Source organism: Podarcis bocagei (assembly GCF_964188305.1).
Source record: "Podarcis bocagei genome assembly, chromosome: 4".
NCBI lineage: Eukaryota > Metazoa > Chordata > Lepidosauria > Squamata > Lacertidae > Podarcis > Podarcis bocagei.
The window spans coordinates 54,382,005-54,399,547 of NC_138128.1; the positions used below are offsets into that span (position 1 = coordinate 54,382,005).

Below are 17,543 nucleotides of genomic sequence, written 5' to 3' on the forward strand. Positions count from 1 at the left end.
CTTCACAATCCATGGTTTGAAGTTGGCTTGTTCTGAAACTTAAAAAGAGTTTGTTTTATGCCATAATTAACAAGCCAGAAATTTGAAGTCTACATGCCAGAAGTCCTTCTCTTGGTCATATGGGATGAGGTGAGGTAGCATATTAATCTGAGGCTTCACTCTGCTCATTCTAGTTTGTTCATATAGTCATAAAACATGTTTAATGTGTCCAAAGAGAAACAACAACAACAACTAGTATTGCTATTGCTATGACATCAGCACTTGGCTTCAGAAGGAACAGATTCTAAACATGGCTGCAGTAGCTATGAACCAGAACACCAAGAATGACAATTGGCCCTTGAACCATTTCAACTTTGCCTCTCTTTTAGATATGAACTTGCAGGGCCAAGGACAGATGACTATTTTGCAACCTTTCCATGGACTACCTGAATGGAGTGTGCAGACCATATTTTGAGAAACTCTGGTTTGAACACAAGCCAGGACTCCCAAGTAAATCACACACATACATAGACACAATATTAACTAGATTACGCTGGAACCTTGTAACCAGGCAATATATTCTGCACAATATATCACATATGCTTTAGAAAGTCATTTGAAACTAAGCAAATTACCTGGAAACCACCATGTTTAGTTGGGTCAAGAAAACAAACATTGCTATCACTCTTACGAACAGGCCATATTGTTTACACAAATAATTAGCTTTCATGCTGAGTCCACCTTTATAGCTGAAATCACTTGTCACTGTAAATCAATTTCAAATGAGAAACATGGCTGTCTGCAAGTAATACTGAAAACTCTGCTTTGTGTCCAATATTTATATAAGCAACAGAACAGATTACCATGTGAATACAAAATGGATTGTCAGCACAGTGCATCTGTGAAAAATAAATACTCCTCTTTGTTTCTTTTAGGATTTGTAGCTGCTTAAAGAAAATAAACCAAGTTAAGTTTATACCCTAGGATAACATATGCCTTTACAAAACATGTGTTACAGTGCACTGAACCATCATTAACACCTAAGCCATCCAAACAATAATCAATCAATCAATCAATTAATTAATTAATAATAGTAAACCTACTGTTTCAAGAACAGAGTTAAGAAAGGGGAAACTGTAACATAAAATAGGACTGGGAACACCTTGACTTTTCCTCATCCAAAGTAGCCAAGTTCAGCTAAAAAAAACCACACCTTGGTGCATTCACAGTATGTACAAAATTGTGTCCTTTATTTATTGGAAGGATCTTGGAGGGAAAGGACAGATATCATATGACTGCAGACATTATTATAATAATAATATGCACATCAGGGTAATGCTTGCAACTGTTGCCAGGAAAGGGAAGATAGAGGAAAGCTATTTCAGCAGAATATAACAACTTTAAATCAAGGCAGTTACTAAGTAAGCCAAATAGTTAATGCTCGACATGAGAAAGCAGACAGCTTTCCATTTTACATGCAATATGGATTACAGAAAGTTATGCAAGTCTCAAAATTATCCCCCATTGTATTTTCAAATGCTAAGTTTACAAGACTTGGTATTTTCATAAAAAGTGACATTTTCAAAAATGGAAGGTTTTTTATTTGTTTTTTGCCTTAATCTCAGTTCTTTCCTTTGACAGGATTAAAGACTGAAATGGCAGACTTCAGTAAGCTCACTAAAATACTATTACTGAGAGACATTTGACTGAGTCTATTTACACTATTATTTCACAACTACTTCAAGTTTACCAAGTAGTTGAAAAAATGGCATTTCATTAGAGTATGTATCATGCCACACCTACTGCAATTTCTTGCAATGGGGGAAAAAAAACTAAAAGAGGACCCAATAAGGTTACATATTTTGATATATTTATTACATTGGGTGTCATGAAAGTCCAGCTCAAGCCAACAACAGAGTTCCTTGTAGTCATCTACCAGTGAAGTAGCAGCATAATGTACCCCAGTTGTCTTCTCTAGCCATTAATGCTAATAACCCTCTAGGAATGCCATCAATTTTGGTACCCTCCAGTGTTGGCCATTTACTGGATGACATCAATTCAACCATATGATTAAGTTGGCTTGTTTTATAATAGCTATTTCAATTCAGAATGCCTCATCTGCCAACCAATAGGTAGATAGATATAGTAAGACTGTTTTCTTTAACCCAGTTGGCACATAATGCTAAACTATGTTTCAGCATTATGAGAGAAAGCAGTATGAGGAGCTTGTGCACTCCTTCCTCCTCCTCCTCTAAAGTGACCAACTGAAGATCAGAAGCATCTACTTCTGTTTAAGATTAGCTATAGTTTGGCTTTGTTGAAACCCTAAAACGTGACTAACCTTAATTATGTTTAGCATAAGCAAGTCAGCTGCATAACCCAGGGTTCAAAGATGGCTTGTTTCTACTAACCATAGTTAAGGCCAGTGCTTTTTTTCAGGGGGGACGTAAGGGTATGCAGTACTGGCACCTCTCTTTTTTGGTTAAAAAGTGTGGCACTTACTCTAACAACTTCATGGTGAGTACTGGCACCTATTTTTATGGGGGGGGGGAAGTGGTTAAGGCTAAGCATGACCAATTGCATTTAGTCTACAATGGAAGCAAAACCATCTCTTCAGAGCAGTGCGAGAAAGGAGAGCAGATAGCAGGCAAACCCAAGGTTTACTATGGTTCATTCTGTTAATGTTAAAACATGGTTTGGTATTCAATGAAAATGCAGTCTTTGTTAATCGGGAGACTCAACAATTTGTTTGTTTGGAAAAAAGACTAACACTAGTTTAATTTTCCAGGTTTCAGTTTTAACAAATAGTTTGTTCAATGTCACTTAATGGAGAACATCTAAAGTCTAAAGGAAAGTCCTGCCTTACTTCATATCCAACTACTGATTAAAATCAATCTAGTAATGGAAAATGGAAAATTTACAACCACAACAACTACTGTATATTCCATAGCCAACAACATATGAAAAGGGTTGTAGCTTGGTTATAGGTTATGGGCATTGCATGGGAAAGGTCCAAGGCTCAGTTCCTGTCATCTCTAGGTAGGGTTAGGCAAGACTCTGGTCTGAAACCCTGTAGCTGCTGCCCAGCAGTGTAAATACCAAGCTAGATAACTTGGTGTAAGGCAGCTTCATAGGTTCACCTACCATATTAATCTCAACTTTGAACTGGATAAATAAATCCAGAAACCCCATATGTAGCGACCTCTCATGTACAATATTTTATCTGAAGTATTTAACTTTTGCAGAGTTACATAATAGTATTGATTCTACATGCAGTTTCACTATTACCATGCCCAAACTATCTCAACAGCATCCATGTGCAACCACAACTATTTCCCATTAATACGTTTGTACATTTGGTTTCTCCATGTAATGGTTTATTTGCAATGTTAGCATATTAGGGGCAATGTGGAAAATTGCAGCCCATGCACCATATAAATTTGCTTGAAACAGATCCATCTTCCATTGTAAGTGACATCTGAAGTAATGCACTAGACAGGTTTAATAACCTAGAATCTTTGTTCAAAATCAATTATACACCAATATGTAAAGGGACATGATTTGATTAAAGTCTCACTATTTTTAGTCATTGTACATCAAGCTGTCTAATTTATCCTCACTGCTTACATAACAAAAGTATGAAAGCAAGACCTAAGGTGGGTATTTTGCAACTGGAAATAATTATAGAGGACAATTTATAGTAAGAAAAAACTGTTTTGTCAACTGCCCATGAACAAATTTAGCTCTTTCTGTCAACTTGCAAAACAAGAAATTGTTTGAAAATATCCAGACTTATGACATTTGAGGTCCCTATACTGTGATTTAGTTTCTAGGTCACAAAGGACCATTATTCACATGCTAATCCATTACAATTCATTTATTTCAGTGGGATCAATTTCTACATAAGTGTTTATAGGTGTACATTTAAAAAAATAGCAGTGGTATGGGGAAATCAGAATATTTCTCATTACAATGGAGGTTGTAAGGATTGAACCAAGGATCTTAGATTTACATAGCATGTGCTCTGCCATGGAGCTATGTCGCCTATCCTCACCATTCAAATATTACTTTTGCATGGAAGGGCTGTGGCTTCATCTGATCCTGTGGATACTCTGTGTAAGATAGCCTACCTCTCTCTACAGTGTTGTCACTGGCTTTGCCACCACAGATAAGGCTCCTTCTCGTGTTGCCACCCTCGCAGCACACAAAGAAGGGGCCTCAGATGATGATCACTGGGTCTTGGTCAGTTCATATGGGGAGCGTCGGTCCTTCAGGTATTGCAATCCTGAGCCATTTAAGGCTTTATAGGTGAAAACCAGCACTTTCACTGGGACACAAAACTAATTGTCAGCCAGTGCTGTCGAGCCAGGATCAGTGTAATATGCTCAAACTGTCTTGCCCCAGTGAGCAACCTGGCCGCCTGCACCACCTGAAGTTTCCAAACCATCTTCAGAGGCAGCCCCACCTATGATGCGTTCCAGTAATGTAAACTAGAGGTTACCATAGCATAGACAACAGAAATTAGGCTATATCTGCCCAGACAGGAGCGCAGCTGTGCCACCAGGCGAAGCTGTTGGAAGGCACTCCATGCCACTAAGGCCACCTGAGCCTCAAGTGACAGCAAAGGATCCAGGCGTACCCCCAAGCTACATACCAACTCCTTCAAAGGGAGTGTAACCCCATCAAGAGCAGGCAATTTCCCATCCATCCGGTCCAGGGAACCACCCACTAACAATGCCTCTGTCATATCTGGATTGAACTTCAGTTTCTTGGCTCTCATCCAGTCCATTACCAAGGCAAGACAACAGTCTAGCAAATCCACTGCCACATCCACAAAAGTAAAGGAAAAGTAGAGCTGTGTGTCATCAGCATATTGCTGACAACATACTTTCCATGCACCACCTTCTGGACACGACCGTCCAAGTAGGACCAGAGCCACTGCAAAGCGGTGCCACCCCTAACTCAGAGAGCCACTCCAGAAGGATACCATGCCCAAATGGTATCAAAAGCCACTGAGAGGTCAAAGAGAAGTCACAAGGACACATTTCCTCTGTCTCTCTCCTGACTGATGTCACCACACATAAAATATTTCCTTAGTACTCATCTAGCTTGAAGTCTCAATTCCTTGCAAACTTAATCTTGTCCCCTGCCAACTCATGTTCCAGACTACTGTTCTGCTCGTAAAGGAGAATCTGAGTATTTTCACTAGCAGCTTGAGTGAGTTTTAAACAGGGTGGATAAAAAATCAAAGTTTTTTTAAAAATAATAATTTAAAAATCAGTTTTAAAAAAAAATTAAATTGGATTTTTAAAATAAAATGCTTTTGGAGGAAAAATCTTTCTAAAGATAGTTTTTTATTTAAGTTACATTATAGCCCAAAGGCTATTCATCAGGAAATGAGGATTTGTTTCAAGTTTTTCATGTGTGCTAATAGTCTAAGGTTTTTTTTTAATTGTTTAACCACATCGGTTAACAAACATAGATACATATGCTATAATGTTATTGTTTTAGTTAAATAAATTGTTTAAATTGTTATTAAGGAAATGATTATTCTTCTGCTTCCAATAAAGTACAGCAGAAAAGTTGTCCAAATATAACCAATAATTTCATAATTATCTGTCTATGTATTTCTGATAGGTATAACCAAATCAGTAATTTTTTGATGTAACTAAAAACTACGCTGAACAATTATTATTTCAAAAATGAAACCTTCCTCTGGTTGTAAATATTAAGAGGATGCCAGCAGGGTTGAACCTTTTTGTAAAAAATGATTTAAATCAAGCCTTGCTGACTAGTAATTTAAATCGTTATTTAAATCTATTCGATTTAAATCAAATCCACCCTGGTTTTACACATTTTTTCAATTTGAGCAATTGGTTTCTGGTATCACCATAATGCCAAGAATAAACATCTTGTAGGTTAAAACACAACACACAAATCATCATGTTTTTAACTTCTTTTAAAACAGTTCTCTCTTTCCTGCTGGTCTAATTCCTACTCCTGCTGTCTAGTTATATGTGTAGTAATACTGCCATCTGGTGTTGAAATGTATGTAACTACTATGTATGTTAAGGGAAGAAACACATATTTACAAAGTACGCAATTGGGTTGTGGGCAGGTGGTATTTATTTGCAAAAGAAATCCTGCAGAAACTTCCAGATGTATTCAGATTGCTTCCCCTTACTGGCCCTCTGTGCAAAAAGGAGCTGATACACAGAATAGGGAGACCAATGCGACTCCCGCACTTTCACCAAGTGTTGCTTATTTCCCTCGGACATCTGCCCACTACTAAAGATTGGGATTCAAGTACAATTGTACCTTGGAAGTCCAACAGCTTAGTTCCTGAATGTTTTGGCTCCTCAATGCCGCAAACCCAGAAGTGACTGTTCCGGTTTGCGAACTACTTTTAGAAGCTGAATGTCTGATAGGGCTAACGCTGCTTCCGATTGGCTGCAGGAGCTTTTAGAAGCCAATCAGAAGCCGCATTTTGGTTTTCAAACATTTTGGAAGTCGAACAGACTTCCGGAATGGATTCCATTTGACTTCCAAGGTATGACTGTAATTTGAAGGCCAGGGGCCCAGGGAGGAAAACAACAACTGTACAGGAAGAGCACAAGGGCCAATCCTTATGTCCATTAGCTGGCCCAAGAATTGACAGGGGAGATTTCCATTGGGATCTACAGAAATCTCTCTCAAAGAATGTGGGGAGCGGTGTAGGTGAGTGTGTGAGAAATAGATCCTGCCCTTAATATTCTGATACACTGTATTCATAGTATTATTTCAGTGGTATTTATTTAAACAAAATTTTTGATGTAATTGGGTAAAAGGTTACATAGCTATTTCATGTACATATTCTTAAAGGTGGAGGGGTTTCCTATTGCTTTTATCTCATGAACTTCTTAGAGACAAGAAGTGAGTACTTTGTATTCAATTGTGCTTGCTTGTCAAGTTATTAAGTGAAATGAGGGGAAATATGAGCCATCACATAAAAATAATATAAAATAGCATATATATAATTTACCGTCTTGATAAAAGATCTTTCTTTTTCTTCCCAAACTTTTTCACCCAATTCAAATGTGCAATGAATAGATACTTCTCTCTCATAGGATCCAAAAATAAGTAATCTGCAACACAAGAATATCAGTAGCATTAACACAAACATATATTTTAAAATTAAAAAATTCCTTCCTGTAGCACCTTAAAGACCAACTAAGTTAGTTCTTGGTATAAGCTTTCGTGTGCATGCACACTTCTTCAGATACACATATTTTAAGCCATCATTCATTGTTCGTAATTGGTTTAACATTTGCCCATATTAAGGAACCCCTTAAAATATTAAATAACTTGAATGTATAGCTAAGCCCACATGATTCTACTTGACAAATGTAGCACAAGTAACATCAGAAGTTTTATAAAGCACTTGCCCCCTCTAGTGGGAAAGGAGGATACATGAACTTGTTCAGATGCAGTTTCTCAATTTCTCAAAAACATAACATGCACACTGAAGTAGGCAGAAAGTTTAATCTTGCACTATTACTACATATGTAACAGTGATAAAGAATGAAGAAAATTGATCATATTTTAATTGATCAATTTCGTATTAACAGCCTAGTACTCAAGACATGCATGCTTCCATATTCTGGCATGCACACCTAACACCATCACAGAAGAGGTGTGATAGGAAGAAAAAATAATGATCATATTTAAAAGCCGGCCCAGGATCTACCAGATCCCAAGTAAGTCTAACTACCATATCACAACAGCATCATGCACAGTCTGCAGCCTAGAGCTGGCAAAAGGATCAGGCCCAATAGTCCTTCTCAATCCCATTGCCATGAGCTGCTGGGCTGTAGCTCTGCAAGGACTCATCAGCAAGGAGGACGGATTTGTCTTGCACACTAAAATATTAAAATACCAGCGGATAAAATGTAATTCATATACTGCTGTCTGCTATTTTGATGTTATACTTTACATTACTCTATCAAGTGAATTATCTGTATTTCATCTGCTTGACAGCTCCTATCATCAGTTCTGTTTTTAGAGTCTTTCAACAATTAAAACCTTGCAGATATCAGAGGCAGGGAGCTATTAGTATTATAAACTTGATGTTGTAAGTGCAACTGTCAACAAGTACTCTGAATATTTGTTCTGTTATAGAACCCACTAAACAAAGCTGTGCTCATAACAAAAAGCTAATCATCCCCGGCCTCCAAATCAACCAGCCTTAGATTTCAGTAGACCAGATCAGTAATTGCAATTGTTATGAGTTTTAAGGGTTGACAATACATTTTAAATTTGAATTGCTATCTAAAGATCTGCTTGACAGAGTTACTCATTTTTGCTCAAGAAGTGCTAAGGAAGTACTTCTATACAAATTAACATGGCAGTAAACCACACTGAACACAGCAAGCACTTGATTGCACCATTAATACTTAAGCATGAAGCAGTGTTACAGTTACAGTCTATTCCGACTCCATTTAGAACACCAACAAAATGAAAAAAGGTATTCTTCATTTGAAATACATTTTTGAAGATACAAAAAAAAGAAGATACAAAAGAAAAGAAAAGAAGAAAATGTGCTAATAGAAGCTGAGAGCAACAGCTCCTAATCGTCTTTGTAATTAGCAGAGAAAAGCAAACTAATGTAAAGGAACACATATTTAGGAATTAATTTTAAATAGTGTTGGTTAACAAACTCATTTTGTTTTTAAGAGCCACAGTCACATTCCACAATCCACAAGGGAAATCCAATGGAAGACATTCAGTGAAACCAGACATGCAGAGAGTACCAAGAACATACCTTGAACATTCTATTAAGGAAACTTTCAGTCGTCCTTCAGTTAGTGAAAAATTTTGTATACTGAGATTCCAATCTCTAAATTCTTCAGGTGGCACAACTTGAAATGGAAAAAACGGCTTGAACCTAGTCAAAATATATGTATAAATAGGTTAAAAACTTTCCCCCATAGGTGAAAAAAGCATACAAAATTTACACACTGCAACGAAGAGATGAAAGGTCTGATTGTAAGAACAAAGCAACTGCGTAAGTAACACTATACAATACAGTGGTACCTCGGGTTACATTCGCTTCAGATTACAGAAATAGTACCTCGGGTTAAGAACTTTGTTTCAGGATGAGAACGGAAATCGTGCTCCGGCGGCGTGGCAGCAGCAGGAGGCCCCATTAGCTAAAGTGGTGCTTCAGGTTAAGAACAGTTTCAGGTTAAGAATGGACCTCCGGAACGAATTAAGTTCTTAACCCGAGGTACCACTGTATTGTATTTTATTGTATTACAATTTGAATACATTGAAGTTCAAAGAACTCAAATATTAAGTGTTCTTCACAGACACACTGTGGACCACTGTTTGCCGATCCCTGCAATAAGGTATTTGCCTGACATGCGGATTAGAACTGAATGGCCATGTCCCTATCGCCAGATGTTGAGGCTGGCTTTTGTTGCAACAGCAAAAGCCACTTTTTACCCTACTGAAACTAAAGTCAGCCAGCCTATTCATGTTATAAATTAATGATTTGCAAATATCTGTTTCTTCCATCAATATATTTTGGGATCCCTAAAATCTCCGTTGGGCCTGGAAGTTCCAGAGGCTCAGACAAAGTTTCTGAGTTATCCACAGAAGTTCAATTTTTACTGAGTAACAAGTTGCATATGGCTTGCCTCCTCAAGACACCTTATTCTTTATACTCTATGGTTTGAAGTTGGCTTGTTTCAGTAATCTATCTTTAAGACTAACCACAGTTTAGTTTGGTTCAGACCCACTCTAGTCATGGTTCGGCACTAAAATTGCCCTGGTTGATGACTTATTATGAGAGAGACAGAGTGTGCAACCTTGTAGATCCTCATTTATCTCTCAAAAGCTTTTTGATACCACTGACCCTAAGTGTCCTTTTGGAGGTTGAGGATTGGAGGCACTGTGATATGGTGGGTGTTTTTCCAGCAGGGCTGTCTCCAGACAATAAACATTGGGAGACTTCTTCTAGGTGCCTTGACAGTTAAGCAGAAGAGTCCTGCAGGGTTTTATTCTGTTCCCACTGCTGTTTAATGAAACCATGGTGAGAGCTATTGAGGAAGTATGGAGCATAGCATCACCAATATACTGATGAAACGTGACTCTATTTTTCCATAAGCCGGTCAGATGGTATAGGTGCTGGTGTGTGTGGCTTCAATGGCTAAGAGTGTCTATCAGCATTTATGGCTAGTTTGCCAGCTATGGTCATTCCTAGACCAGGATAGCCTAGCAGCCCATGCCCTAGTAACCTTCTAATTAGATTACTCTAACATGTTCTACAAGGGACTGCCCTTGAATACTTGAAAGCTGCAGCTAGTGTAAAATAGAGCTGCAAGGATTCTAAGTGGTGTTGCACTCATCGCCAAATGTTACTGGGATCAATTCAGGGTGTTTGTTAGCTTATAAGCAGGCTTGTGCAGAAGTGGAAGCAGCCGGGTACACTTGCCCTGGGCCTCAGAGGGACTAGGGACTGGCTGCTTTTTTGAGTTTATAAATTTGTTCTAACAAAATTCATGCCCTGGGCCTCAGATGTCTGCCTATAAGTCCTAAAGAACTTGGAACCAAATACTTGAAGGAGTGCTTCTGCCTATATCAGCCTGCCTGAGCCATTGGATCTCATTGACAGCTTAGCTCAGCAGTGATTCTAGAGAGGGCTTTCTCTGTAGTGCACACATTTATTGAACTGCCCCCTCCGAAAGGTGCATAATGTACCTTCACTACTGTAATTCTGGTGCCATCCAGACAGCGTTTTGCCCAGGCCTTCACAGAATACTGAACAAAACAGAATCTCTGGGTGAGATCAGCCACAAGGAAAGCAATCAGTTTACTGCAGCTATACATCTCATTTTAATTGTGTAGTTGTATTAATTATTTGGAAGACTGATTTAGAATTTGTTTTATTGCTGTTTTAATGTGCAATTGTAAACTGCCCTAGGATTCTGTCACCTAATGGGCAGTATGAAATTGGGTTTTTTAAATATAACAACAACAACAACAACCTGTGGTTAGTTAAAAATGAAAGCGAAAGCGTCTATTCTCTTTAGAACTGAACAGGCAGTTCACCTCGGCTTGTTCATGTAATGATAAATCCAGTTTTTAACCATAGCTTATTGTTACAACCAGATGCAGCCAAGTAAATGCCAAGATAAAATTACTATAGACTTCTATCCTTCTAAGCAGAGTTCACATTAATTTGCTCACCTTTGCATACATAAAATGTTAATGGATGCAGATACCAGCATGCTAGTATCTTAATGGATACAATACTAGCATGCTAGTATTGGAATAACTGCTGAAAAATAGTTTTCTCAACAGGAACAGCATAAAGAAATAAAATAACTCCTAACACATTCTAATCAGAACTATCTGTCAATGTTGTGCCACTGAAATTATGAGTTTATGTGTGTCCTTTCACTGACCTCTATGAGAAGGGGAATATCAAATGACAGGATTGCACAACAAACCCTTATGATCTCCAGAGGGGCAGCTGTGTTAGACTTAAAGACTAACAAATTTTACAATGGTATCATTTTATTATGCCATTCAGAACAATTTCCTCCTTATCATGTGGGATAGTGTTTTCCGAAAAGCAAACTTGTACTGGAAATAATCAGTACAAGTTATTTTTGTTAGAAGCTAATGTTTATACACTATTACCAAGACAGTAAGTTTATAACACAGACTTCTACTATGGCCTGGCATATACAATATAACTATTGCAATACATTTTACACCCTGCAGATCTGATAACTGATCATATGGCTACATTTGCTGCAGAACTACAGTGCTCTACTACTCTAACCAAGGGTGCAGATGTTTATCTGCATTCACAATGCAGTTTACAGAACCTTGTCAAGATACCCATTGCATATTATTTAAGTTTAAAAGCAAAGAGAGCAGAATGGAATTTGGCATGTTTTTCAATACGGAACTCCCCAAAATAAATAACTGTCTCCATGAAGCAGCTTGTGAATTCAATTTAAAATAATTCTCAAGCTCAGCATAATTTAAAATTGGATTTTCTTGAGACAAAGAAGATTTGCAATTTTAGGCAGATCCATTTTCCACCAGCAAAAGATACAGAACCTGTTCTACAGCTAGGTTTAGCTGAACTGTAGCGCTCATTTTAAATTTGTAAGATACGACTAGTCAAAGCTTCAGTAATGTGTGTCAATAATATATTATATAAATACATGATTGTTTCAAGAATAAGCAGGCTTCAACAAATCCACTTGTCATGGTTAGTGCGGCACCACCCCTGAAGAGGATGACAAATGGTTAGTCTTTGTCATCAACTTCAATTTTCACCAACTTGACAATTCTTTAAATTTACCCACCCTCCTAGAAGATTAATACAATTTTGGGAAGAGGTTAACCCAGCTACCATCTGCCAAACCTACAAAACTGGGGAGGGCTGAATACTTCAATCAAGCACTATCTTAAATAGAATAACGATCTATAACTTATTATTGCATTTTTATCCCATCCTTCCAAAGTGATCAGACTGGTGCACTTGAACTAACATATTTTATACTCAAAACAACCCTGTGATGTAAGTTAGACCTCAATACAATAACTGGTCCAAGGTCACAGAATGAGCTTCATGGCAGAGTAGAATATGAAAAGAATCTCTCCAGCCCTAGTCCAACACTACCCACTAAACTACACTGCCTGACCTGCTTTGGAAGTCCCTCTAGCGAATACATAAGACAGATGTTGAACAATCCTCTTCATATTTATTTATACATGAAAGTTATACTCAGAAAGTTCTGAGTTAAATAGAGCTTCTTAATTAAATGTACTTATGATTGCTTTCATTTTTAATTTCTAAGGTATGACCAGTTAAAACTTCAGTAATGTGTGCCAACATTATTATATAAACAAGCATAGCTTCCTAAATATATCTGTTATTTTTAGCTGCCACCAGGAAAGATGCTTGCCATCATCAGACTATAAAAATAAAATGATTTCTCTTATCCTTTTGAGACAGAGACTCAGCATTAAACTTTCCACTATTCTGTCTCATATTTTCAACATACAACACCTTTGAAAACCTCTTAAGTTGTTGAGTTCTTAAAATATGTCATCAAAAACAGTAATTTAGTGCTGCCAATTTAACCTTAACTAAAGGCTAAAAATTGAATGCATGTGTCCCAATGAATTTAGTGGTGTTTATTCCCATGTAACAGGAATAAAATCAGGCTATAACAGTTATTGCAGTTATTAACTCTTGGCTAGCTGCTTATATATCCTACCATAGTGAGGAAACATTGCAGAAGCAGTATGTAAAAACACATAAAACTTAAAATAGACTCTTGTTACTTCTTCTTTCACACAATCTTTAAGAAACATATAGTAAAATGATGTGTCCTTGACTGACACCCCTGACCATTATCGAGTTACAAAGATGTTTCTGCTGAACAGAAGTTTGGAGGTTTGATGAATGTATCTTCTAAACGTACGTCTGACTACTTTCAAGTTATGAAAATACTATCTTCCCATTACTGTCATAAGAACAAATGTAGGAAGAAATTTGAAACAGCCCTAAAAAGTACATACACAAATGCATGTGAACAGGGCTTTATGTGGGGAGGAAAGAAGCAGCCACAAGGAGCTGCTGTTTTGAGCAGAAAAGTGGGGGAAGTTTAAAACAGAATTATTACAAAATCTCCACACACCCCTCCAGCAGCTTTCCCTCCTTGAAAGGTTCCATATAAAAGTTTACAAGAGTACTTAGGCATTGCTACTCGCACGTCCATGGTGGAAAATAAGTTTGGAGGAAGATATGATTTGGAGTAGATGGTTGGCAGGCAAAGGGGTTAAGTATATACACAAACACACCCCAGTCAGATTTCAGAGGGTGCTTTTCATTTTTAAGAACACACATTTGCATGTGATATGCAGTTGCCCCTCACAGAAAATAAGGAATATTTTCCCAGTTTTAAAAGATGTGTTGTGACAAAGATGTGAAGTAAAATCAAGTACTCCATTACTGCTCTTGCATTTCAAATTAAAATGCTGCAGTGACTAGAAGCAATAACTGGCAGAATTCTCACTTCAACGCAGTTCTTAAAGGCACAGGAGTCCTCTCAGGACATAGATCTGGCACCCCATGACCTCTTGGCTCCCTCACCCACATCCCCAATGCTTTTCCTTTGGCCTCTTGGCTCCTATACTTGCCTTTCCCTCAGGATCATATATTTCACCCTGCTTTTCTTCATTTGCCTAGCCTCTGGGCACACTCTACTTCATACATTCCCTATCCTCCCAGGCCTTCTCCCAGTCAGCTTAGCTCACCCCATACAGCTTTTCTTTCAATAAAGTCTATGGGGTTCTACACCCAGACAGACAATTATTCCTTTTTATAACTTAGACAGTGAACCTTTTGTTGCCAAGTTCTTGGTTCTCTGAGGAGTTAGAATGTTCTGTGCCATCACACGAGCTCATCTGATGTCCAAGGCATCATTGCAAGAATCATGTTATAACAGACACCAATTATGTTCAGTTCAATTTCTATAATAAAGAACTGTCTCAAAGTAAAAAACGTAAACTATATTTGTAACTTATGCTTTTTGGAATATACACTGGCAATTTTTAGAATGCAGGAAGATAGAGGATTAACATAATGGTTCCCAGAAAGAATATTCTCCAGTTACCTAGAGTTTACTTGAAAATATTAATAATTGTTCCGCACAATAATTACCTTTTACTGTTGTATCTGTGATGCAGAAATGTTACAGAAGCTCTAATAAAGATGGTTAGCTATTCAACAAAGGCAAGGGAGAAACAATATGCAAGAGTATACTATAGAGATAGACAAATCTGAGGAAATATGTTGATAAATGGTCAGAATGAGGATTCACATTATTCATTCTTTCCTAAACACCATAGGTGCCACATAAAATGGTTATGTCATATTCCGAAAGATAAAGAATTCCACTGGGAAACTGTTAGCATCCTGCAAACCTAATCTAAGAAACAAATTGCAAAAAAGTATATTTCAATTTAAAATTACCACACCTGCAAGTTAAAATCATATTTCTCAAGTGAAACAAAAAAGTAAAGAATTCCGCTCCTTTTATGTAACAGACTAATGTCCTTATTATATACAGAGCTCCCTTACTGATTTAGCTATGTTAAGCAGATTAGGTATCTAATGGATGAACTCGCAAGACCTTGAATTAGGAAACACAGCAGCTGGCAGATTTTTCATATTACTTATGTGGAAATAACTTCTCATAGAAGCAGGTGTGTGAAAAGCAGAACTCAATGCTTTAGTTGCAAAGCACTTTTTGAAATGCATGTAGCAAATATTTTTTATTATTATTAGTGTAAACCAAGCTTCAATATAAGTTCCCCAGGCAATGAATAGTATACAATAAACCACAGAACTGTCCCCCCAAAACAAGAAACAATACAACTATAATTGTCATAACTATGATAAAAAAAATAACCACCAGCAGCTTAGATTATCATTATGCAGTACTGATGTGACCATCTCATAAACCTCTGAAGGCCAAGTGGAGCAGATGCTTCAATTCGTCTGATGTCTTTTCATCACCTGAAGATGCATCTCCAGATGGAGGAAAACCCATAATCAGGGAGCCATATTGAGAGGTTAAGTATGAAGGGTCTACAAAGATAGGCCTAAGAAAGGAGACAGAAACAACACTGCCTATATGGTGGCCCTGGACAAACAGCCATAGTGACAGAGGCTGCAAAATTACCCATACTAATTCAAATCAAATAGCAAGCCTCTACTATAAGCTTGTAATAGTAAATGTAAGGTAAAGGTAAAGGTAAAGGACCTCTGGACTTTTTAGCACATGGATGGATGCATATTGTAAGATCTGAGTGCTGAAAAACCAAATGCAATTAGGAAGGCTGTTTTCAAGCATTACTCTTCTACAGGAGGTCCCACAGGCCCAAGGGATTGTTTCTCAATACAGGCATTCTTGCTAATTATATATACTTCATTTCCACAAGTCTTTTTCCATGGGACTGGAGCACCTTTGCTAAAATTAATATTTAGATTAATTTTAAAAAAGTAACCTAAAGGGAGGGCATGATGAAAGTTATTAAAATTATGATTTGTGTGGGCAAAATAAAACAAGGTAAGTTTGTCTCCTACCTTCTTAAAACTTGGATGAACTTAGGATCATCCAAAGAAGTTTAATGGTGGAGATTCAGGAAATAAAAAAAGAATTTCTTCTCACAGTGTGTAAGAAATTAAATGAAGTCACTGCTACAAGACACTGTAATGACCAGTGTTAAGCTATTTTGTAAAGAGTATTAAACAAATACATGGAAGGTGTCTATCAAAGACAGGCCTCCATGTTCAGATGCAGTATGCCACCGAGTATCAGCAGTTGTGGAGCAACAAAGGCAGTGCCCTATTCCCTTCATACCCTACCCGTGAGGCACAGAGATGCACTAGGTTAGCAGCTATGGGAAAGTGGATGCTGGACTAGATTAACTATTAGTCTAACCTAGAAAGTATCTACTTAAACTCTTAACTTGAAGGAAAATGTCACAGCTAGCAATTACGGTATACCCATCCACTGATTTATTTGTGGAACCCTCTTGTAGTACTGCACAAAGCTGGGGAGATTGTCTTTACCTGCAAACATCTAATCAGTAACAGCCTCAAAATCTGTGTTGGCTGCATTTGTGTATCTACCACTTGAATGGACATCATTCAACATGCAAATTCACAAAACAGATGTTAGAGAGTAAACCAGTCACCTTCAATGCAACAGTTGTTTGCCCCAGAGAATTAAGTGTCCCAATTAAAAGAATGTTCTAATTCTTTTTTAATTGCTAATACTTACTAGAACAAAATGCAAAACAAAGAACACAAGCAATAGACTATTTACTGTTTTATGTCCATATTGCCACTTAATACCTATATTGTTTGTTTGTTTTGTTTATATACCACCCTTCAGACAGAGTTGGTTGTATTCTGTAAACCAATAAAAACACAAAAACCAATAAAAACCAATAAAAACACAAAAATACATAACTTAATAACAAACAATATATCTGCAGCTTGAGGTCAAAGTTGCCTTCCCCAGTATGGTGTCATCCAGACATTATGAGCTACAGCTCTCATCATTCCTAACCATTTGCCATGCTTGCAGGGATTTGAAGTCCAAAACAACAGGAGAGCAGCACATTGGGAAAAGCTTCATTACCTGAACCTTATTGGTCCTATGCATGGGTGATTAGAAATGTTAAAGTACCTTGTTTTTGTACTCTACATTACTTTATCCTTTCCAGGACTTCCAATTCTTGACATACTTTATAGCTTTTTAAAACAATAGCATTTCATACGCTCTTTGAGCAAAACAGCTATTTTTCTTCATCTCTGAAAGATCCCTTCATCGTTTTCATTTAAGTACCTCTTGAAAAGGAGTAATTACCACACCACTTCTTTTCAAATCTTATTAATTAGTAAATAGGCTGCCTATTATTATTGTTCTGTCCTTCAGTCATACACTGGTAGGAAGTACTATTCCCAAATATCTGGAAATGAC

The 17,543-nt window shown here is 37.4% G+C and overlaps 1 protein-coding gene across 1 annotated transcript in view; it reads right to left on the reverse strand.

Moving 5' to 3' along the window:
* PDZD8 (PDZ domain containing 8) overlaps window positions 1–17,543 on the reverse strand; it is a 37,760-nt gene that overhangs the window by 13,340 nt on the left and 6,877 nt on the right. The window contains exons 2-3 of the mRNA XM_081192844.1: window positions 8,780–8,902; window positions 7,001–7,103 (exon numbers count right to left, since the gene is read on the reverse strand). Of these exons, the coding sequence (XP_081048970.1) occupies window positions 7,001–7,103; window positions 8,780–8,902 (226 nt within the window). The remainder of the gene's footprint in view (window positions 1–7,000; window positions 7,104–8,779; window positions 8,903–17,543) is intronic.